This window comes from Leucopleurus acutus (genome assembly GCF_964270905.1).
Source record: "Leucopleurus acutus genome assembly, chromosome: 4".
NCBI lineage: Eukaryota > Metazoa > Chordata > Mammalia > Artiodactyla > Delphinidae > Leucopleurus > Leucopleurus acutus.
Window position 1 is genome coordinate 121,593,866 of NC_139146.1, and position 24,053 is coordinate 121,617,918.

At 39.8% G+C, this 24,053-nt stretch overlaps 1 protein-coding gene across 4 annotated transcripts in view; it reads left to right on the forward strand.

Moving 5' to 3' along the window:
* The window catches only part of AFF1 (ALF transcription elongation factor 1), a 207,537-nt gene that overhangs the window by 79,471 nt on the left and 104,013 nt on the right, over nt 1-24,053 (forward strand). For 2 of the 4 annotated variants that reach the window (XM_082838937.1, XM_082838938.1), the window contains exon 1: nt 858-1,259. The exons of the other annotated variants lie outside the window; for them this stretch is intronic. In XM_082838937.1, coding sequence (XP_082695063.1) covers nt 1,243-1,259 — 17 coding nt within the window. In that variant the 5' untranslated portion in view covers nt 858-1,242. Of the gene's footprint in view, nt 1-857; nt 1,260-24,053 lie in introns of those variants that run through there. 4 annotated transcript variants of the gene reach the window in all.

Here is a 24,053-nt window from a genome sequence, read left to right on the forward strand (position 1 = left end):
CCGGCATTCACTCCATTTAGAGTTTGCAGCTCCTACAGTGTGCTGCTGGTCCGCATGAGACGCTGAAGCCCAACCTCTCTCCTGCTCAACGACGTTTTTCCCTGCTTAGCTTTAGGCACAGTTTAAATTTAAATGCCTTCCCTGGCCCCCTTAGTAGGACACGGTTTCGTTTGTACTTACAGTGTTTAATATATTGTTGGCTTGCATCCTCAGTCATTTTCTAAAAATTTGGCAGTTCCTTAATTACTTCTTCAAGTACCATCTGAGTTGCTGTTTCCTTTTAATCTGAATGTTGTCCAATAAAAGAAAGGGCGTTTTTTTTAAAAAAAAAAAAAGAGACGGCGCTTTGTACATATTTGTTTCAATGTAACGAAATCAAAACTGAAAGCTAACAAAGTCAAACAAGTGTGCGTTAGTTGCACATTTCCTGACTGCAAGCATTGGCACGATCAAACGTAGCGAATGTGTTTTACTGCTGTGGTTTTATTCCTTGTTCACTTCAGCCTCTTGGGACCCAATATTCAACAAATATTCAAATTGGGGCTGGAGTTCTGACCGCCCGGGTACTGCGTGTTCCGGCAGTGTGTGTTTGTACATTGTTAAAACCTGACAAGACAGCGGTAGCCAGGAGCCTGCAGGCGGGGCTGCGCCGCGGTCGAGCCAGCTGGGCTGCGTCGGCGCTCGGGCTCTGCGCCCCCGCCCGGCGCAGCCTCGGGCTGGGCCGGTGGAGCGCCGTGCCCTTTTAAGGAGGCGGACCGTACCACCAGAACTTTGTTGAAGGGGGTGTCCAGGCGAACTCGGACAACTTTAACAGAGCCGAAGGACGATTTCCTTTACCTTCTGACGCGGGCCGGAGTTCTAGTGCTGCTTGGCGAAAGCTGTGCGTTGGTGGGCTTTGCGCGAAGGGAGCCCTTCGGTTTCCCTTCTCCGGAATCGCCCGGAGGGATCTCACTCGGTCTGAATTCAGACGTGAAGCTCCCCGGGCCGGTCCAGAGTGTAGTTTGCCTGCAGAGGCCCCAGTGCCCGGATGTCCATCAGGATTAGCGCGAGCCAATACGCTCGGAGCCCGAGGCTGCGCTGAGGACGCCCGGGCTCGGGAGCAGGTAGTCCGGTAAAATCGGGTAGTCGCGCTGGGGAATCGTCCCCGCCCGGCCCCGGCAAATGGTGAGCGCGGCGCTGGCAGAAGGGCCGCGGGTTGAAGGCTCTGATGGACAGGAGACCTTGAGCTCTATAAACTGAATTATGGCAGCCCAGTCAAGGTAAGGCAGGCACCGAGAGAAACTTTTAAAATATGTTAGTGGCTAGGAGAATTGAAGGTTGCAAGGGAAGGGTCGGGGTGCTGCGAAGAGGACGAGCAGGAAGCAGCTTTGTCATTGCTTTCTCATCATTCCTGATGCTGTGGTTCTTTATTTATGTCAGATAAAAAACAGTTTGGAGAACATACTAGACAATTTCTGCAGAGAGGAGGGGGTTGAAATAAAGTTAAGATTAAAGTTAAATTTCTCTTCTCTTCCAAAAATAATTATTTTCAGAAAAATAAAGTTGATTTAACTTGTCTGCCTTTGCCCAAATTGTCCTTTAGTTTCTTTGTGCACCTCCTTCTGGTTCTCCTGATTTTTTTTCCCCCTCTCCGCTAATGCCTTGAGCAGAATTTTAGAAATCGATTAATGTGAAACAGTTCGCCTTGGGGGAGGTGGTTGAGAATTTGCCTGGTAAGTGACTGGAAATTTTACTGCCAGAATGTACGATTGCACATAAAACGGCACAGCTTGCGTGAATCTGCTGAGTAGGCAAAGACCAGGAATGTATCGGGGTTGGTGAAGGGGAGAGGATAATGAACTGCAGTTGCTGTCAGAGGAACGCTATTGTAAGAACCTCCAGCCCTGACTTTCCATGGTTTGTTACTGTTTTTGTAATGAGGCTTTAAGAGTGATGACAAGGCATTAGTGATTTTTATGAAATTCAAACTGTTGTGTATGATTTCATTTTAGTTGTGACAGCAGTTGGTGCTAAAGGAAGCCTACAATTTAGATATACATTCTTTTTAAACTTTCAGTTTTACTGGAAAGTACTTTGGTGTCGCATTTAAATTAATGAGAGCTCCTCAAGTTGCTTTTTGATGTAATATAGTGATTTGGGGGAAATCTTACAAGGCTAAACACATTTCAGGTCTGAAGACCCAGATAGGTCACTCAAAGAAATAGATGCTTTAAGCTTAAAGTTTGGGCTTGATGAGACTTTGAAATTTTTTCCTAAGAGATAGAACTTTCTAGGAAGAAAAAGAACTTCACTATATAGAGCGCCTCTATGTGCTTTGTATATTTAATCCTCTAGACTCAGTGGTTTATCCCCTGCCCCCATTTTATTGGCTGTTCTAAGAGAGAGGTTCTTAACTTGAGGCCATGTAGTAGGAAAACTTGAATGAGAAACAAAAGTTGCATCTTTATTTATGCTAACCTTGACTGAAATTTAACTGCCAAAAGGGTCCATGGCATCAAAACCTTAGATTAAGACACTGTGATCTAAGAAATTAAATGGTATCTAACAGAGCTCAATAATAGAAAGCTGGGATTTGAACTCAGATGTGAGTGATTTCAGTGTCTGAACCCTTAAATTAATTAAGAATAAAATGAGGTAATAGCTAAATTGGACACTGCTGTGTGCCAGGCACAGCAACTGTAATTGGGTTACCTCTTTGACTCTTCTCAGTTGCTTAAATAGGTAAGTACTTGTATTTTTTCACATTTGTTCAGGAAACTGAGGCTCAGCCATTCTGTTTCTTGCTTGAGGTCACACAGGTAGAGCAGTGCCTGCCTGACTTCTGAGCTGCCCTGCAGCATTTCCTTACTTCCAGGCTGCCTCTCTAATGCTGAGATGAGGTGTTGAAAGGGAGCTGCAACGCCTCAGTCTAAATGCGCAAAAAGCAATTTCTGCTAAAAGTACTTTGCTACAAGATGTAAAAATCTGAGTTTTCAGTATGGTAGTTCAATTTGCTAGTAATTGAAATAGGAGGACTGTACATATTCTGCTTTTCTGCCTGGCCTTCAGATGTGCCCTTGAACTAGGTACAAAGCCACGATGTCTTTTTTTTTTTTTTTTTTTAATTTTTTGGCCTCACTGCATGGCACCTGGGAACTTAGCTCCCCGACCAGGGATTGAACCTGCGCCCCCTGCATTGGAAGTGCAGAGTCTTAATGATTGAACTGCCAGGGAAGTCCCCAAGGCCATGCTGTCTTGCTATTTTCTTAGTCTGCATCATGGGAGTATATCTCTCAAGTGGTAAATGTGCATTTTTTCATTTATAGCTGGAATGTGGTCCAAACTCACTTAGACATTGTGTTTGTGGGAGAATAGGTAATCTTTGAGATCCCCAGAGAGAATATATGGAGAAAATTGCAGGTATTTTTGGATTTCAGGAAACCCCAAAGCTGGGCCACTCTGCCTGAGTAGTGCTAAGAGAAACGCAGCCATCATCTGTGATGTATAATCTGGAGTAGTAAAATCTTGCCCGTGTGTCAGCATCTGTTTGCTTTTGAAACAATTAATTTAGATTCTTGGACTCATTGGATCTGAATATTCATAACATTTATAGCTCAGTTCTAACCATTGTGCACTGTTTAAATAATTAGGTGGTGGGATTTTTTTGTTTGTTTTTGAGTAGAAGAGATAGATGGAAACTTAGACGAAACTGAATTTTGTAGCACTGATGGTGAATAAATGAGCTGACCATGGCACTATTCTCTTATTATTTGTTATTGTTATAAGGTAATAGTCTTCACTTGATGTTGATGGATGGTGCATGACTAATTTTTCATGTGTATTTCTTCTCTCTAGTCAGCTCCTTAAGACATTGTCTCACATTTTTAGTATTCCTTGCATAGGCTAGAAGTACTTTGAATGAGGGAGGGACTGCTTAAATCTCTAGGCTTGTGAATTTCCATAAATTGAGGTTGCATATTCCTCTCCATTTTAAAACCTAAAAGTAGGAAATTGATTATTTTGTTTTGCTTTCTGGTTGATTTTTTCTGCTGGATATGGAAGACATTTATTGAATGAAAGGTCAATTCCCTAAGTTATAAAAATTAGATTTTGGGTCAGTATTTTGAGAACATTAAATATCTGCTTTGCCTTTTCAGAATTGTGGAGAAAGGCCGTCATTTAGAAGTGCAACATCAGTTAAAGCAGGGCATATTCTATGCCTCCCCTTTCAGATCAGTGTGTGCTTCCTTTGGAATCTATAAGCACAACAGATACATTGACTAGGCTTCCTTGCTTTAAGGTGAAATAGTTACAGATCATGGCTTTAGTTTCCAAATTCTCATCTAAAGCACTTGGAGACGGTGCTTTTATAGGAGTATACAGCCTGGCACACCCTCTTTTGAGGACTGGTAAACCTATGATGGGTAGGGGTGGGCATGGAATCCCATCAGTTTGTAGATCTATCCTTTTATGTGAGGATTAGCTTGCCTTATATTGAGGAGTGTGGATGGATAAAAGAGGAAGGAGGGCTTTGGTTCTCCATCTCTGCTAACCCCTTCATTGAAGCAATCCCTGAATTTTAGAAAGGAATACGTACATCTCTTCAACTACCGTCAGGGATTAACCAGTTTTAAATGCACCTTGTGCTACTGGAGAAGCCCTGGCCCACCTCCCCCCAGGGTGTGTGTGTGTAGCAGGGGGAGGGTGCATGAATGAGAGTTGGGGGAGTTGAACTTGCTTCTTTAGAAGAGTAGCTTCTGGTGGCTGAGCACGTCTCAAAAGCTCTTTCACACAAACTGCAGAAGGAAATTAAGTTTAGGTAACTCTCCCACAGGTGTTTGTTTGTTTGTGTGAATTTGACTAAAGTTAATGATGTTTAAAAAAAAATAATAGAGGAAAGTTAGATTGTTCCCAAGATTATTATGAAGCCGGTTTTTGGTGGATCTCTTACTCTGGTGGGGGAAATTTTCCACGGCAAAAAGCAATGCTCTTAAACTGGTATGGAACCAGTTTTGCTCCGTCCTCTGTCCCCACCCCCAGTTTATGAGCTTTGTAAAGATTACCTCGGAAGAAAATTCATGAAAGCAAAAAAGCTCTGATTTAATATGAGCAAATATCAAAGAAGAATGCTTGATGTTTTGGAAAGTGCAGTTCAAGGAAGTGATTTCAAGAGGGAAATAATTTATGCAGTATTTTGACCCAGTGAATGTCTTCATTTTTTTCCCTTAAGACACCATTGTAAACTGTGTCCTTGACAGAAGAGGTTTCTTAAATGATTTCCTTCTAGTTCATCCTGAGAGCCCCGCTGAGCTTCCTGACTCAGACTAGAGGTTCTTCCATGATGAAGATGGAAGGAGGATTGAGTCATTTTTTTCATTCAGCTGGTTTATGGGGATCTTCTTTGGCAAAAAAAAAAAAAAAAAAAAAAATTAACACAAGTGGTCTCTCAAGAGAGTTAGGGGATTCTATACTATACCATGAAAAAGTATTCAATAGCTGGTTCTATACTGTTTTGAAAATGGAATTTAGTGAATGCTGCACCTAAGCAACTTAAATGTCAAATATGCTAATTATCTTAATCATGGATAAGAGAGAAATCTCTCTCATCTGGGCACTGTCACTTATTTGTTTTGAGCATCCAAATCTATGTATTACTTAATAGCTGTAAAATGGAGGAATTATAAAGCTGGTTTGCTTCATTACAGCTTTGAGGTATAACATACAACTTGATTGCTTCTAATATATAAACTTAGTTTTCTGTTAGCAAATTTCTCTATTTTGTTTGCTTTCCAAGATAGGAAAATAAACATTTCCAAAATCTGTCTTCTGAAAGGGCAAGTCCTGTATGTGAGATGTGGTGAGGACTACAGGCGACAGTGTATTCTGACTTTACTTCTGTACTACTTGGAAATACAGCCTGTACCTTTAGGACAATGTTTCTTGGCTCAGAAGTACAAACATAGCAAGCTTGGGTATCATAATCTCTTTGTTGTGGTTCAGTTACATTTTATTGATATGGGGTGGGTGCATAACTTTTACAGCTTAAATGATTACCTGTCCGTTTTACTTAAGTTAAAAAAAAATTGAAAGCTAAAGTTGTAGTATTTTAGCTCTGCTTCTGATTGTTCTTCATGCATTTTTAATATGAACATAACCTGTATTCATTTGCTCAAAATAATACAGCAACTAGAATGCAAAGTAATGTCTTGCTCAAATATATATGTACCAGATGAAGTTTAGCTTTAGGCCTCTGGTGGGGGGGGGGGGGAATAAGATTTATAACTTTTAGTGTTAATGCCCTTGGAGACCCAAAAGTAAAAATTAACTTTAATAAACATCCCAGTGCTGACTTTTTGTGTCTTGGCAGTGATCAGTGTTGAGAATCCTGCTCCTGTGCAAACTTTTCCCTTTTCCTATCTATCCGCCGTGAGTTAAAGCTTAACCTGATGGCCACAAAGCCAGCAGACTTAATATCCTGAAAGCCTTTTTCAATGGTGAATGTCTGTTGTTTTCTTGCATTGGTTTATTGGCTTCGTTTTTAATTTAACCAGATTGGACTCCTATCAGGTTCTTAAAGCAGTAATTTGATGTCAGATTTAATATATTAAGAGGAAATCCCAATAGTCACGTCTTGTCAAAAGGAACTGAAGCAAACAGAGGGAGAAATATATTGTATTTCTATTGACAGCTAAATTGTCTTTATTTTGGTATTAGGTATTGTATTTCCAGAGGGCACCCATAGTTCGACCACATTCTAAAAGTACCAAGGATTGTTCTTCCTCCACAGTGGCTCATGTGATGATGAATGCTTGGAGACCTGCGGGCCACATGATCCTTTGTTTGGGTGGGCTGGGGAGAGTTAAGGATATGACTCCTGAGTCACTGGTTCGCCTTTATTTTACCCAAAAGGATCTTGCCTTTCTTTTCAGTATTGCTTACAGCTTGATTGGCAATTAAACAAATAAAAGTGAAGGAATATTTTAGGGGCAGTGTGGTTATATTAAGCTCAAAGTTCTCAAACTGGATTAGACACAAGAAACAACATGAGTGCTTCTTAACATGCAGATTCTGCTCTCCCCTCCCCCCAGAGATTCCTTTTAGGCAGGTCCAGGGTGGAGCTTGGGTGGAGCCCTGCTGGGTCTGAGGCCAGAGGCCCACCTACCACACTTTGTGAAATGGGGTGTGTGTGAGGGAGATACAGTATCATATAAACTATGTCGTGTAATGCAGTTACATTTTGATTTAATATATATTCATATATACACACCCCCCCCATTGAAATAGACAAGAGGTTGGTACAGAAGGTAGATATCTACCTCTATAAATTTATGTACTTCTTATAAACTCAATTAGTTGAAATGTCCAAATGCACCTATGTTTAAAAAATAAAAGGAAAAGGAAGGTACCAAGAAGTAATGTGCAATGTTTGATCCAGCAGCACTTTCCCAAAAATTGTTTCTTAAGGACCTGGATACTTAATTTACCCTTTTCTATCCGCTCTGGTCTCCCTCCCAAAACTACTAACTCACTCTTCAACATCCCCCCGCCCCCATCCCCCATTCATCAGGTGGCAGTTGTTTTGTTTTGTTTTGTTTTTAATTTTTATTTATTTAATTTTGGCTGCATTGGGTCTTCGTTGCTGCGCACAGGCGCAAGTTGCTGCAAGCGGGGGCCGTTGGGCTTCTCGTTGCGGTGGCTTCTCTTGTTTCGGAGCACGGGCTCTTAGGCTCCTGGGCCTCAGTAGCTGTGGCACTCAGGCCCAGCAGTTGCAGCACGCTGGCTCAGTTGCTCTGTGGCATGTGGGATCTTCCCAGACTAGGGCTTGAACCCGTGTCCCCTGCACTGGCAGGAGGACTGCCAACCACTGCGCCACCAGGGAAGTCCCAGGCGGCAGTTGTTTTTGTTCCTAGAGAAAAGTTATAACTGTGAATTGGTCAATTATATCCAAACTTTTGAAACTGAAATAAAAGTTTGGGGTTTTTTTCCTTTCTTTTAAAGAAGAGCATTGTCTAGGTGTACTGTCATTGAACAAATAATATGCAACAAAAATTTTAAAATGGGGCTCCTATGGGAAGTAAATGTTAAAATTATAGCAGAAGTCAGTTCCTGTAACAAAATTCAGGAAACACTTTCTGGTATGTGGGTGTTGTAACTTTTCAATTCTTGGAACTTTCCTTCAGGAAACTGTCCTGTCAAAAGCAGAGCAGTTGATAAAATATGAAGCACAATTCACAAACTCTGTTGTGCAGTGTAATTAAATTTTGATTTGGGGCATATGTTTTTGTGGTGGTGATAGAGCTGAGACTGTCATGTGACTTTCATCGTGGATAACGTGCATCTGGATAACTTGTTAAATGGCTTCTCTCCCTCTCCCCATTCTCTTTGCTTTAAAAATACAGGTGTACCTGATTTGCTCTGGATGTGAATTTATGGAAAGTGGTATTTTTAAAATTTATGGAAAGTGGTATTTTAAAAATTAACCAGTTCCCATTATTTTGTATAAAAGTATGAAACTTGTTTCTTTTCCAGCTTTACAGAAATTACATATTTTTGTCTCATGATTGACAAACTAATATTTTACCTTAGACATTTACATTTCTAAGTAAGGTGGTCTACCTAGTCAGTTGGTAACTTAAGCTGCCAAAATGCTAATAAAAATTTGAGTCCATGATTTTAATTTTTTTCTTTAAAGGAAAATAACCTCTTACTGAGTTAATAGGACGTTTTATGTAAGTTTTTTTTTTTTTTTTGGTTAAAAACATTTATTGGTTCAAAGTTCTAGACAGTAAAACAATAGCTAAAGCTCTTGTTTCATGTTTTTTTCAAGTAACTTTGACCTAGCATTTACACTTCTAGGAATTATGTTTTTCTGTTAATCTTTTATAAGCTGTGTATCTCCCTTTCCCACTCAGTTCCCTCTTAGAGTTCAACCATACTTATGCTAGCTCTCCATTAAGAAAAAAAGAAAATCTGTGTAAATATAAACTTTGTACCAGATGGAGAAAATCAGGCAGCAACATTTACTAACATTAGGATAGTAAAAGGGTAGAATGAAACCCAGTATGTTACATTTGTTTCAAAATGGAGTTCTGCTACCTGAAGATGTTGGGAAGAATAAACAGTGGTCTGTGTCACTTGGTTTTAGTAAAATTCAGAGTAAACCAATTAAACTTAATTTTTGTTTTTAAATCGGAACTATGCCCAGAAGGCAAAAAGCCCTAGATGGGAAGTTATAAAGATTGAATATGATCATTTCTACCATATTGCTGATTGTGTAGGGGTTTTGTTTTAACCCTCATGACAGGGGCCTTTTCTTACAAACATCTTTGTATTTTTCTCATTTTAACAGTCATATTTTTCTAAGGATAAAGTGAAAATCATTAGATTTACTTCATGTGAGTTTAATTTGTAGGCTTTAAAAATCTTGACAGTTCTCATGATAAGCCTAGAATAAAACTTGGTTTCTATCTGACTTCACCCGTAATTCTGTGGTGAAACCCCTAAGGTATTAGTATTATCCATTATTTTAAAGAGCAAAGTAGAAGCTTCAGCACTTTTGGTCTTTTGGTAGCTTGGTAAATTACTTTTTGCAAAGGGGGTGGGGCACGTTCACCAGATCTTTTCTCTCCCATGTTACTTGTCACTTTACGCTTCTTCCCAGCCCAGCTGTTTTTGTTTGTTTTGTTTTCTTTTTTCGTTTTCTTTACAACTTTGAGGTATATTTTACATATTTTAAAAGTTGACCATTTCAGGTATACGGTTCAGTGATTTTTAGTTACTTTACTGATGCAAACATCACCGTTAATCAATTTTAGAACATTTTATCCTCCCAGTAAGATCCCTCATTGCCCCATCCAACCATTAATCTACATTTTGGGTGTAAATTTGCCTTTTGTGGGTGTCTCACGTACACGGAATCTTGTAGTTTCTTACATCTGGCTTTTTTCACTCACATAATTTTTTGAAGTTCATCTGTGGCATAGCATGTGTCAGTAGCTCTTTTTTTTTTTTTTTTGCGGTTCGCGGGCCTCTCACTGTTGTGGCCTCTCCCGTTGCGGAGCACAGCCTCCGGACGCGCAGGCTAAGCAGCCATGGCTCACGGGCCCAGCCGCTCCGCGGCATGTGGGATCTTCCCGGACCGGGGCACGAACCCGCGTCCCCTGCATCGGCAGGCAGACTCTCAACCACTGCACCACCAGGGAAGCCCAGCTCTGTCCTTTTAATTGCTGAGTGAGTAATTCTGTTGTCTGGATAGATAGACTGGTTTTTTTCCAGTGTTTTGCCTTTTGGGGGGGTATTTGAATAATGCTGCTATGAACATTTGCATGCAGGTCTTTGTGTAGACTATGTTTTTCTTTTTCTTGGTTAGGTACACTATGAGTGGAATTGCTAGGTCTTATGACAGTTTTGTACTTATTAACCTTTTGAGAAACCACCAAACTGTTTTCTAAAATATATGCTCACCCATAGCCCATGTTTAAACCGATATAATTCATTCAATTTCTTGTGACTTACGTACTATTCTCACAGTCACCTGGGCTGTGAAAGTAGTGGTTCTGAGATGTGATCAATTTTACGTTTGATTATTAGAAAATGTTTTAAATTTCTATATGTCTTAAAAACACAACTCTTTTTTCCTATAAAGAAAATCCCTTTTGGTATTTTTAAAATTGATTGGGCTTTTTGATGAAGAAACTTATCAAGTAATGTTTAAAGAATACCAAATTTAAAGTATCAGTGCATGCTGTTGTCAAAATCGCAAAAGAAACTTCCAACCCACAACTCAAATATCACAAATATATTATTAAATATAACTCCTTTATTTCATAACTGCAAAATGGCCCTAGAAATTGTTAACTTCAATACACTTTATAATAAAAACATTCAGGCAGAAATTAGCTGTTTTCATTCACTACAGCCTCACATGCAAAGATATGTTATCTAAATGAAGCTTCTGGAAATTATCATTGAAACTTGGGTCCTGCCAGGGGAAGGTGGTGACCACGTGCCCTCAGTCGGTGGTGTGCTCCAACCTTCAGGAAAAGATACATCTATTTTACAAACATCATGAAATGCTGTGAAGTTATCTGTATGTGCATGTGTGATGGTAGTGATAGCGGATCATCTTTTCAGCACTCCACTGCCATTCTGTTTTTTAAAAAAAGGCTGTGAGGCCCTGGTTCACTGTCCACTGCACAGCTGCCTTGAATGAGTCTGCCCAGTGTGTCTTCTGCTTTGGAGGACATGTTATCAGAATTCACTGCTTCTGAGTATTAATTTTTACCTACTTAAAGATTATGTATCAGTATTAATAGCTTTATGCCTGTGGCCAATTCACATGCGTGGACAGTGCTTTTAATATTGGTTCTCTGTATCCTGTATCGATGGAGCCTCACTGCTCGCTCAGAGCCAGCCGCAGCATGTGCAGGGCTCTGAGCTTCTTCAGACAGATCCGGGGTCTCCCTCCCCACAGGGAGACAGAAAACCAGCAAACAAGCTGGCAGCAACACAACGGCAGACTGTGTTAGGTACTATGACAAAAATCCAGCTGGGCCGGGGCGGAGAATAAGGGAGTGTGGGGAACTTGTTTTCACGTGCGCCATGAGGACGTTCGAGGAAGTTAACCTGAAATGGAGAAAACGCAAATCATGACAAGTTAGATTTAATTGTCCTTTCAGAATGTAATAAGTGATATTGGTGGGAAGGATGGCATTTTTAAACAGGGTAAATATGGTTTTAGGAAATAGCCATCATGTGGCAGTTTCTCAAAATAAAATTTTAATTGTCTTTGTGAATTCTACCAAAACTCAGCCCTATTTAAAAAAAATATTTTTTTAATTTTCATGAAGGCAAAATGACTTCCATAACAACGTAACTTGAACTTTAAAAATAGAGACTATGTTTTCTAAAAGTTTGCTTTAATTGGTGCATAAATATAAACAAGTTAAACATGTGGGAAAGAAATTTGAGAGGACATTTTCCTTAGTTTGGAAGCCATCAAATAAAGGATGTGATAGAATTAGAGAAGTCCTAGCTCAGTGAGGACAGTCATAAAGGAATGAAGATTTAGACTGTTGCGGAGGGTTTTTAAGCCTGGCTATTTCAAAAGGTTAATCTACAAAGCATCTTTTTATACATGTGAAAGGCTGTTATGGGGAGTGGGGTGAAAGATGGCCTCCATCTCTGATCTTGAAGAAATAATTTATATATGTTAAGAGGTTTAAGCAAAGCCCGGGAATGAGCTTCTCATTGAAGATAAGTAAACATGAAAATATAGTAGAAGGTGGTGTTCTTTTAGTATATATAGAAATAGAAAATAATGTTCTACTTTGGATATTTTAGGAAGTAGCAGATGGTTTTAAGTACCTTTTTCTCAAGGGATTCTGTGGCTTCTTAAAAATAAAAATGTGATCACAGCAAACTACTAGAGGAACTGAAAGTTCTTATCCTCTGCATGCATCACGGCTTTATTTGATTATGTAGAGTTGCTTCAAGGATCCTGTGCTCATTATCACCTTATCTCTTTTGTACCTCTGTTTTATAGTTATTTTCAAATAGATGTATTTAGTTCTATACCTTTTGTGGCATGATATATGGTAATTTTGTGACTGTATTGTGAACATGTGAAAAGAAGGTATATTCTTTATTTTCAGGGTCCAGAGTTAAACATGGGTTTGTACATTAGACCTATTTTACATTATTTCTATATTCTTTGTCCATTTATTCTGCTGTAGACTGGGAAATGAATAAAGATCTAATACAATTAGAGAATTTCTGTTTCTCCTAGTATCTTCTGAAGCTTTTGCTTTACAAATGTGGTTGCAATGCTTTTGGTGTGTAGATATTCAAAATTGTTACATCTTCATTTTAGATCGCTCCCCTTGAAGGTATTAGTTTCTTATTTATACTTCCAGTTTTCTTTGAGTATTGGTGACATTTTTTAAAAAAATAAAAGATATATCTTTACATCTTTCATCCACATGGATACTATTTTGGTTTAAGGAGTGGGAGGGGTGGTCCAGCCCCCCTCCCAGCCTGCCCCCAAACAAAACATTTTGATCTCTGTTCAAGAACCACCATCAAACTCAATGATTGTAACTTTCTAATAGGTCTTAATATGTGAAAGAGCTAATCTCCCTTCTTTACCCTTCATGCTTTCAGAATTTTCATGGATATTTTTTTCATGTATATTTTTCAAGATCAGCCTGAGTATTTTGTCAAAAACTGGTGGCTTTTAATAGGGTGACTTCCTAACAAACTTATGAAACCTCATCCTGTTTTTCAGAAGTATTAAAGTTTTAAACAGGATCTCTGTTTTTTTTAGATTTTCGTGGAATGGAAAAGGGTAAGTCCCAGTGCCAGGGCCTCCTGAATCACCAGACAGACACCACTCATTTATGTTGGAGACATTTGGGAAATCCTGTTTGCCTCAGTTTCTCCAGAAAGAAGTGAAAATGTACATTTGCTCTTGTCATGGATGAATGTATTATTAATATAACTCTAACTGGAATCGTATTTTTGTAGGTGATTCACATCTGGCTTTGGGCAGAAACAACATTTTGCAGTCTCTGTATTGCTGTGCATAGTATCTCACTTTCTAGCAGACTTTTTGGTCATTTGCTTTTCCTTGACCATAAAAGATATAATTTAGGCTCTTTAAAAATCTTTTTGTAGTTCAGTAAAATAAAAGCAGCAGTTTATTAAAGTTAATTGTAATTAAGACGAAAGAGAAATATCTTCCTTAAATCTCAACAACTTAACTAAAGATGTTCTTTTTGTTCCTTTTCAGCTTTTTTCTTTATACATTAAATGTTTTCACATAGTTGAACTATTCTTTGTATACATTTGATAAGTGATTTAGTCAATGAACAGGGAAAAGAAGATGAGGTTGGGATTACTTTAGGCTTGTGATTTTTTGAGATTGTCATTATCTCTTAAATTTGAAAAGGAACAGATAAGACTTTCAGATCTTTTATGCTTAGAAATGCCATGCTAAGAATACATTTTTTAAAAGCTGAAAATAGCCCAGTTCATATTGACTAAAGCAAGGTGTTATTTTATACATTGTGCTATAGAAGCCAGGGTAGTAATGGAGATATTAACACACTGCCACTTGGGTTTAATAGATATTGCAGCCTGTTCATAGTTCTGGTTATGGAGACCACACTGAATACCATAGTTATGAACTTCACTCGTTCATATTTACTTATAAGACTGTCATAGTTGAAGAGCTAGTGTAGCTCACAAATTCATAATAATTGAAGACCCCTTGTAGGATTTTTTCTTTTCTATTCACACTTGCAGATAGTGTTCATGCATGTTCACACAGAACCCAAACATTGCCTCAGTAGGAGAAGTTGAAATCATATATGCAGACTGAAATCATTATTTCTAGTCATGCTTTTAAATATTAGTTTGAAAAATTGCTTTTTTGCTTTTTTCCTATTAGTATCATTTTAAAATCAGCAAGAAAATTAGGAGTTCCCTGGCGGTTCAGTGGTTAGGACTCTGCCCTTCCACTGCAGGGGGCATGGGTTCGATCGAGATCGGGGGGGAACTAAGATCCTGCATGCCATGTGGCGTGGCCCCTCCCCCCAAAAATAAAAAAAAATAAAATCAACAAGAAAATAGATTTTTGACAATTGTCTTAACTTTGTAAATCTCAATCAAATTTGTTTAAATTATCAGGAATAGAAAATTCAGCTACTTATATTTTTATAGAATTCCTTTAAAAATTGTGCCCAAACTGTAGGACAGCAAGAGTCACTGAAATTACTTATTTACTTGAGGAAAACATTTCTGATTTAATTCAAAAATGATTATTTTTCCCCATTGTATTTTCATAGTTGAGCTGGTAAGAGTGGGTGGTTATTTCAGTAGGTGTTGGGAAGTTTAAAAAGCATAGATAGTTTCCTAATTACTGATTTTCTCCCCAAAATGGGTTTGGAACACAGAAAGCAGCAGAAGCAGTAATGAAAATCATGTGATGAAGGTTAAACCCCCAGGCTGCACCCAGAATGTTTCTTCACTTACAGTACCAAAATGTCAGAAATTTGGAACAATAATGGAAAACAGTGCAATTGATGAAACAAAGCATACAAACCATGCTTGAATAAGATGGTTTATCCTATACTCAAGTTAGTTTTTTGTTTTGGCAGGAGGGAGGAGTGGTGTAGGGCATCTTTAGGTTTAATAGGAGGAGAATGTGGAAAAAAATGAATTATTTTGGGAGTATTTCTGTTGGTAAACTTGGACACTTTGAAGGACAGAGACTTTATGTATAGTTTCAGTATGTGATAATAAGTCATTTATTGAGCATTCCATTATATTCGGAGCCAGGAACTTTGCGTATTTGATATCCCTGAATCTGTATGACAAGAGATTATAACTCCTGTTGCACGGATGAAGAAACTGAGGCTTGTGGAGATTAACTGACTGACCCAGGTTACACAGCAAGTGACAGCTTGACACACAGCCTCTACTAATCTACTCCAGACTTTTCATTTAATTGTCTTCCTCATACACTTATCCATATGGCCAATGTTCCTTGGTTTACTAATAAACAAAGGAAGGATGGAGAAAGTGGAATATGATTGTATGTGTATGTCCGTCTGTCTTTTAACTCAACTGTGACTGTGAAACAGAAAAAGGGAGGGAGAATAGGGAAACACGGTATGTGTAAAATTCCTCTCAGGGTGAAGAAATGTGCAGAAGAAATGTGAGGTCAGTCTTTACTAATACCCAGCACTGGGAAGTACCTTTTCCCTGCAACTTGGTCGCCACATGGAGAATGAGGGAGAGAATGCAACTATTCGAAGTTGTGGGGTATTTGTAATTCAGGCAAATCCTGTAGTATTTGGAAGGGGAGATATGTATGAACCTTTGTGGATAAAGATGTGAAATCTTTTTTACCCCGGATCCTCCTCCAGGATGCTCCTTCCATATAAGAAACCCATTGTGGGACAAAGCAGACATCCTTCTACCTCTTTTTAGTATGAAATGCATGCACCCCTTTGCTTCTGCTGCAGGACACCACACTTCTCATACCATCCTTGGATTCTCCTTGTTTTCTGCTGTTCTCTTACCTGCTCTATATGCTGCCAGCTCTAGAAACCATCGTATTGTGTTTAATATTGAATTATTTTGCTTTCTCCTTGGGTAGGAGAAGAGTGGGAGGAGCATAGAAAGCACGGGGGTAGGGAGACCAATGCCTGTGTTGCTTTGCCCAGTTCTTGGACTCCAGCTGTATGTATTTATTAATAATAGCTCGCAGTAATTAAATACTTAACTATGTGCCAGGCACTGGGCTAAGGTAATTGTATGCATTAGGTAATTGAATTCTTACAACAGCCCTAAACCTTTGGTACAATTATCTCCATCTTAAAGAAGAGGAAACTAGAGCTTAGAGTTTGTGACTTATGCGGTTGACCATAGCTAGTCACAACAGAGTCCCAAAGGTCCCTTTCACAAATGTAGCTGTTAAGAAAGATCTCCATGTTTGTTTTCAGTCTGCTTTCTCAGTAGAAAATAACAGTGACTTGAGAATATTTCTCATTCTCTACTGTAGTGGCTCTCAACTCGGGGGAGGAAGGGAAAGGAAGGAGGAGGAGGGTATCTAGGGTATTTTCCCACCCCGCCCCCAGGGATATTTGGCATTTCTGGTATATTTGATTGTCACAGCAGGGAGGAGGATGTGCTACTGTCCTCTAAGATAGAGGCAGGTGGTCCTGTTACACTTCCTACAGGGCACAGGACAGTCCCCACAATGAAGAATGATTTGGCTTAGAGTGTCAGTAGTGCCATGGTGAGGACCCCTTCTCTGCAGGGCCCCCCTAGTTCATAGGCCTGGGGATATTTGTGCTTCAGCGAGCACCTGTGCATTGTCATCAGACTCCAGCTCAGTCGGTGCTGGCCCCAAATGTGAGTTATTTGGCCATGTTTGGGACATAGTGCGCAAGACACTGCTAGGTACCGTGTGGATTACACTGCCCTGTAGAAAAGGGAGAAGTGGTCAGACTTCTCATAGAAATTCAGAAAATGGAAGAAACACTTCTGAGTGTGGTGAGGAAAAGATTTGTTGAAGCAGAGGGGCCATGGCACAGGCAAGGGCTTGGATGGATACAAGTTGTGAATTAGGGAAGTATCGATCCCAAGTGGGTAGATAAAGACCACAGTATTCTTTTTAGGGCTGGAGGTACATCTGGGGGACATTTTCAGACTTCTTTCTTACCCAGTTGAGTGCTCTCTGTTTACTGTGCACTTCAGCAGTCATTAGCTCACTTAATCCTCATGTTAATCTTAGGGAATTGGTACTATCATTAGCACCACCCCTTTTAACGGCTGATGTATCTGAGACTCAGAGAGATTAAATGACTTGCCCAAATGATCACAGCTAGGAAGTGGCAGAGCCCAGTTTGAACCCTCACTAACTCTAGAGACCATGCTTTTAACCAGCTTACTATGCCAGTAACCAGAGTGCCCTGTCCTGTCCTGTATTGCTCAGCATCCTCTCTGCCTTCCCCCAAATTCAACGAAACCGTGGTAGGAGACTGACAAACAGCAGTCTCCATTTGGAGACCTTGAGTCTGGTTGCTGTAACGGAAGGTGGTAGAGGGGTCAGAGGTGCCTAGGGTGAGTTAACGGAGAACTAAGGTGAGCCTTTTAAAGGAGCAAGGAAAGAATTCTGAGTGACTTGAGCCTCAATATATCTGGCAGGGACGAGGTTGATTGCAGTAGCATTTTGAACTAGTTTGAGGGAAAAAATATACAGAAAGGGAGATTGGTAGGTATAAGGTAACCACCTATTGTATTACAGATTTACTTGTGTCAAATGCGTTTCTAAAATCTGGGCCTTTTGTAGTTTAGATATCAGATGTAACTCAAACTAGGGAAAATAAAACCATAGAATCAGGCCCTCCTTAAAGCCCAAAGCTTTCTGGCCTGGTAATTTTGTAGGGAAGGACTTGCAAGAAAAACACTCTGAAATATAAAGAAGGAAATGTGATTCTGGTCGTTCCTTTATAGGCACTAAATAAGTACATGAAGAAATAGGACAGGAACCAAAGAAGATTAATTTTCCAAAACCTCACAAACAACCTAGTTCGCAAATAGGGAACAGCAACAATTTTTTTAAAAGTTGAAGATTGGAGGAGGGAGGCGGGAAAGGTGAATTGTCTTCTCCGTGGTTGCTAGGGAGATTGACCTGAAAGCTTTGCAGATGGGAGCCTGAAACTCACTCCTACAAATGTGTCTATGTATCTCTGCTGGATCACTTGTAGTTTCTCAGTAGAGCAAAAAGCAGAAGCCAGAGAACGATTTTGAAGCAGTGAGGTAAGGTTTTGCTCAGCGTGCTTGCACAGATAGCACTCATGCAGCATGCACACAGACACTCAAGCTGTTTCAGTTCTGCTCACAGCAAATGCAATCTGTGTCTCACAAGTTCAGGACCTCTCTTTAGTTCCTTTCCTTGCAAAGTCCACCGTGCTATTTGATAGAGGACCATATGCTTCCCAGGTATCCCTTTCTGATAAAACTTCAGATTGCACCAGAATTCTCTGAATGTGTCTGATGAAAGATGTGGGAGCTCCCAGCATGTGGCAGCCTTTCAGATCCTACCATATTTACTAATTTATTCTTGTGGTGGTTTTCCTTAATATTGTAATAGGAACATTTTCAAACAGAAAAGTTGAAAGAATTCCACAGGAAAAAGCCTCATCGCCAGATTATATTATTAACACTTTACTTGCGTTACCATATGTCTGTTCATCTCTTCCTTGCTGTATCCATCCAGTAATTTGTCTTTTGTTCTTTTTATGTCAGTTGCAGATATCAGCGTACTTTCTCCTAAATACTTCAGCTTGTATGTCATTAACTAAAGTTAAGTATTTATATACAGGGTTTTCTTTTTTCCCTTCTGCCAAATTTACTTGCCACAAAATGTACAAATCTTAAGTGGACTGCTGTGTTTTGACAATGCATACATCTGTGTAACCCAAACCCCTGTTAAGTTACAGAACTAGTCTTAGGGTTATTTTTTGGTGTGAATGTGGGAAGATGATTAGAAGATGAGTAAATAGACACATTTTTGTTTTATTTTTCCTTCTTTCAGGGTGTCATTCCTGTTTTTTTTTAATTATAACATGAGTTGCATGTCCTTGATAATATCTCATTTTGTAGATTATTTAGGTAGTTTCTTGAGGTCTCAGACCAAAACCTTTCTTTGGATAAGGTACGTTTTTCTTTGCCTAGGTTTCTCTTACTAAGAATTCTCTTGGATTGCTTTATTGAGTTTCTGGGATTTTCGACCCTTCCAAGATATATTGAGTATTGTTTTAAAAATGACTTTTCCCATGATTGTTACAAACTAAAATTTCTTCTGTGTCTGTGACTAGGGATATGGTGACTGCTTTCCTAAAAATAAGCAAATCCTTCTTTACAGAGTGCTTTGAACACTTAGTCTGACTCCAAAATTATTAAAAAAACTTTTTTTTTGTGGTATTAGCCCTCCCCCCAAGTGAAGACACTTTGTGAGGAGTAAAGACCCTGTCCATTCTTTTAGACATCCCTATTTTTGGGTAACAGTAAAATGCCTGTGAAAGAGTGTAACTAAACTACCCCCTGCTACTTTAAGAGTGTGTTTGGGAATTTCCTGGTGGTCCAGTGGTCCGTGCTTTCCCTGTCAACGGCCCAGGTTCAATCCTTGGTTGGGGAACTGAGATCCTGTGAGCTGTGCAGTGCGGCCAAAAAAACAAACAAACAAACAAAAATGCATATGTTAGAGGAATGCTAGGATGATTGGGTTGTGTTCTTCCAGGATTATGCTGTGGAAGTCAGCGGTATCGAGGCAGGGGCTCTCCTGAAAGAGGTGGACTTAGTTGATGTCCCTCATGCTTCATGGGTGGGCCCCGGGCTCTCAGAGCCTCCCTCTTGGGCAGGATGAGAGAAGTCTTGGGGTGATGGCATATCTTCCCTGGCAGCGGATCTGCAGATAACCAGGGACCCCAAGCTGAAGTGAGACAAGTTGTAATTTGTCAATCAAATGATCTGGTTGCGTATTACCTGCTTATTTCTGTTCTGTTATCCTCCAGATTTTGGTAAAGTCTAATGTGAATGTTCCTGTCATTTTTCAGCTATTTCATTGTAAGAGAATAGTTGAATCTATGATTGGGCCAGAGTTGTGAGGGAAGCAACATCCGCCTGAGGGCAGAGTGGGTGTAGCAGCCTTAATTAGTGGGAGATCCCCTAAGAGGTTTTAAATTCAAAGGAATAAGACATCAGACAAGATGTTCACTCTACCTTCATTTGAAGATCTCAGTTTAATTTCATCAAGGCTGTCAACCTAACAGATGTCCTTTTATTTAAATAAAGGTACTCAAATCTAGTCGTGCAGTCTCCCACCAGACTTCTAAAGAACCAGGACATTTGAGGAACAGTAAGTTCTGACCTTTAATAGCAGCCACTGGCTTAATTCTTCATATTTTCCAAAAACCACACCCGCCTGCTGGAGTAGATAGCTCAGGGAAGTTGGCTGGACTCACTGTGCCTTGGGAGTTTTTAATCCCAGAGCTTCTCCTAATGTTTTCTTCTGCTCTGCCATCTCTCTCACATCCTGTCCTTTTCCATTTATTTCATCCTAAAATTAAAGAATTGTAGTGTGAAGGCCATTATTCCATTGAAGATGCAGCTGGAACCAGTGACTGGCATGGTTTTTATGCCTCGTACAGCTCCCGAACTTCCACCAACACGTTCTGTTTTGTCACCCTTTTGAGGCTGTTGACTGTTAGTCCAGGCAAGGTATTGGAGATGGGGAAGCTGAGCCCTGGAGACAGCGGGTAACATGGTAGAATGCGCAGCACTGGAATCTGCAGGCTGCCCCCTTGGGACGCTTCTCACCACACACTGCATTATGCTAATCTTTTGGAATAAGGGAGACAGGCATTAAAATTAGATAATTAAGAGATAAAAGTGGAGATTTTCCATCTTTCCCCTCAAGGCAAGTAAGCTGGTGAGAGAGAAATTTGGTGTTACTGAAAGACTTGTATATTCCAGAAGAAATTATTTCAGAAGTAATCCTTTAAATGAAACACTCCAAAATGAACTTTAAAATTCGTCCTTTGTTTTTCTTGTTTAATAATTCAGGGATTGACAAACCTTGTCTGTGAAGGGGCAGATGGCAAACATTTTAGGCTTTACTGCTCATGCATTCTTTGCTGCCACTACTCAACTTTGCAGCTCCTCCCTCACCTCTGCTGTTCCAGGACTGCAGCAGCTATAGACAATATGTACACCAGTGGGCAGCGTTCCAGTAAATGTTTACGAAAACAGGCAGCTGGGCCAGATTTGGCCCACAGGCCATACTTTGCCGACCCCTAGTCTAGTCCATTTTTTTGGTTTCTGCTAACTTTGTTCAGTGTACGTTTATAAGTTGGGATTAAAGCATTGGTTAATGTTATGTCAAATAGGAATGTTAACCACCCCCCCCCACCCCCCGCATTTGCCTCGCCCCGCATTTGCCACTGGTAGCCTTGTTCTCCTTTAATTTTACTCGCCTCTCTGAAATTTCTGGGCTAATCATGTCAGGAAACTAAGGAAGAGTTTGGGGTGGGGATGTTCAATTAAATGTTTCTTTTAAATTTACTACTGAACTTTTTCAGTCCTGGGATTGTGACTGCTGGCTCAGTAAACAGAATGATACATTGGAGGTCTTGAAAAGAGTGTATAATCATTTGAATTAAGAAGTCAGGCCAGACTCTGCGCAGCAAGGCTTTGTAATGGGGGCTGGTACCTTGTGGGTGCTGGGACTGCGCTTTTTGGGGTGGCGAGGGGGAAAGAGGGTGTGGGAGGAGTGATGAGTTTTGCTTTTGTGATCATCTGTGGCCACAGTTAAGTCCATTTGCTTTCTAAACTTTGACATCCCTGCTCTGTTCATTGCCTAAAATTGACAGTTTTTGGGGTGCACCCTATTTGAGATCATTGTTTCAGGCTGAGGAAAGTCCACAGGCCGTATGAGGGCATTGTTGCCAGAAGAAAGGTCATTGAGGCCTAGGCCAGCCCAGCGGAGAGGATGACTGCAAAAAGCTGTCATCCCCACAAATAACCCAGAGTTCTTTGGACCCTTTCTATGAGAAATTTGGCGTTGGGGAACGAGGTGAGATGTGTGCAGACACCCCATGGCCAGTGATCCCTTTCTCAGCAGGGATATGGGGGTCCCATCTTCTCTTCCAGACTTCTGCTCATCCTTCAAGCTCAGATGTCACTCTGCTCTTAATTAAATCGTCTAAGGCCCCTCCATTTAGACTTGGTGTTTTTCTCCCCTATTCTTTAGCGCTTGTAACCAACCTCTACAATCACTCTTAGTGGTTCCCCGCTTTTGTATTTCTCCCGCTAGATTGTGGCCTCCTTAATTCTTTTGTCCCTAGGTCTAGCACATAAAAATCAATATTTACTGGAAACAAATAGGTCTTCTGTTACCGTTCTGTGAGGATTAAGATCTTGAGTCGGGCTACCGAAAACCATAGATAGATAAGTGCATTAGTGCTCTTAAATAACTTTAAGTGGCATAAATAATATTTTAAATGCAATTTTGTTTGGAGGAAATATTTTATAATCAGAGGCCTTGTTTAATATGTTATCAGTGTATTGGTAATTTTGAATGTTTGCTTATCATTTCCTTACAATGGATATATTAGCCTCAGCTTTTCAAAGAGAGAGAGTTAAAAATGAAAATGTTAAAGCATTATAAAGGTCATAATCTCTCAAAATCCTGACGTGTACTTCTTTTCTTTTTTAAATAATTGAGCTCTCAGATTCTCATTTACTAGCATTGAAGAAGGTGGAGGGATGCTTTATTAAGTTTGATAAGTACCCCTTGTTTTATGCAAGTGAGCTGCCTGTTGGCAGTGATGGGGAAAAGATGATCTAGTCTGCATATAAATGTTCCTGGCTGGGCCAAAATCCAGCCGAGAGAATCCTGACAAGCTTTGGAAGGCTCATAACACTGCTTAGCAGAGGTCGAAATGAAGGGAGACTTCTCCAGAAAAACAATGACTTACTGTTTAGCTTTAAGCCGATGCCAATTATAGTGGGTGGTAGGAGGTGAGCTGGGGTTAGGATGAAAATGAGAATATTTAGAAACATGTCATTGTTGCTTGTTGCCATATAAAATACCAATACATGTTTCCAGCTTTCTTCTCCTATAATAATCTCCCTGTTCTTCCTACTTGAAATGTCTGTGGAATGAAATGGAATAGATAATGAGACTGCCTCTAGTTTTTATGACATTAAGCTTTCTTTCTGTGAAAACAAGTGTGGCATGTGCAGTTAACCAAAAGAAGAGAGAACTGTAAGTCAAGAGGTAGAGGGAAACAAAAGTGCCGATGGTTCTGTAAAAACACTTACAGGACATTTTCTTACATTTTCATCGTCTGTTTTGTGTAATATGCAAGTAAGATTAAATATCCATGTGGCTTTATTCCATGTGATTGTTATAGCCTGGAAACTTTTTCAGTCTTAGAAGGTTTCTCTCTTCATATGTGTGTCCACAGCAGTCTGTTTAACTAGGTTTAAAATATAATTGGCAGTGATTTCTACTACTAACAGTCGTGTGTTGATTGGGGAATGGAGAATCGTTAAATTTAGTTTTTAGATATCCTCTCCTTTTATGGAATGAGCTTCCTTAAAGGGATGGAGGAAGAGCCCTACAATTTTGGTGGGTTTGTTCAGTAACCGAAAACTGTATTGGATCTCTGTGTACCCATTTAAAGAATAAGTGTTTCTTAATATTTTCTTCTTTAGAGCAATAAATTGCATCTTGCCAGTTTCCTTATTATCCCATTGTTCCCCACTGTTCTTATCAATACACAGACATTGCTTTTCCTTTCATTTTCCAAGCGTAAGCCTTTTCCTGTTGCTTTTTGCTGTTGGTTAGCAAGTCTAAAGGCTGAGCATTTGTTCTGGCTGAAGCTGTATTTGGTACTTTGGCCCAGTTTCAAACAGTTCTTCTTATCGTATGTGGTGCAATTGGTTTTCTGGAATGTGTGTTAGAAGTTCAGTCATTGGGAGGGACTCTTCCTTTG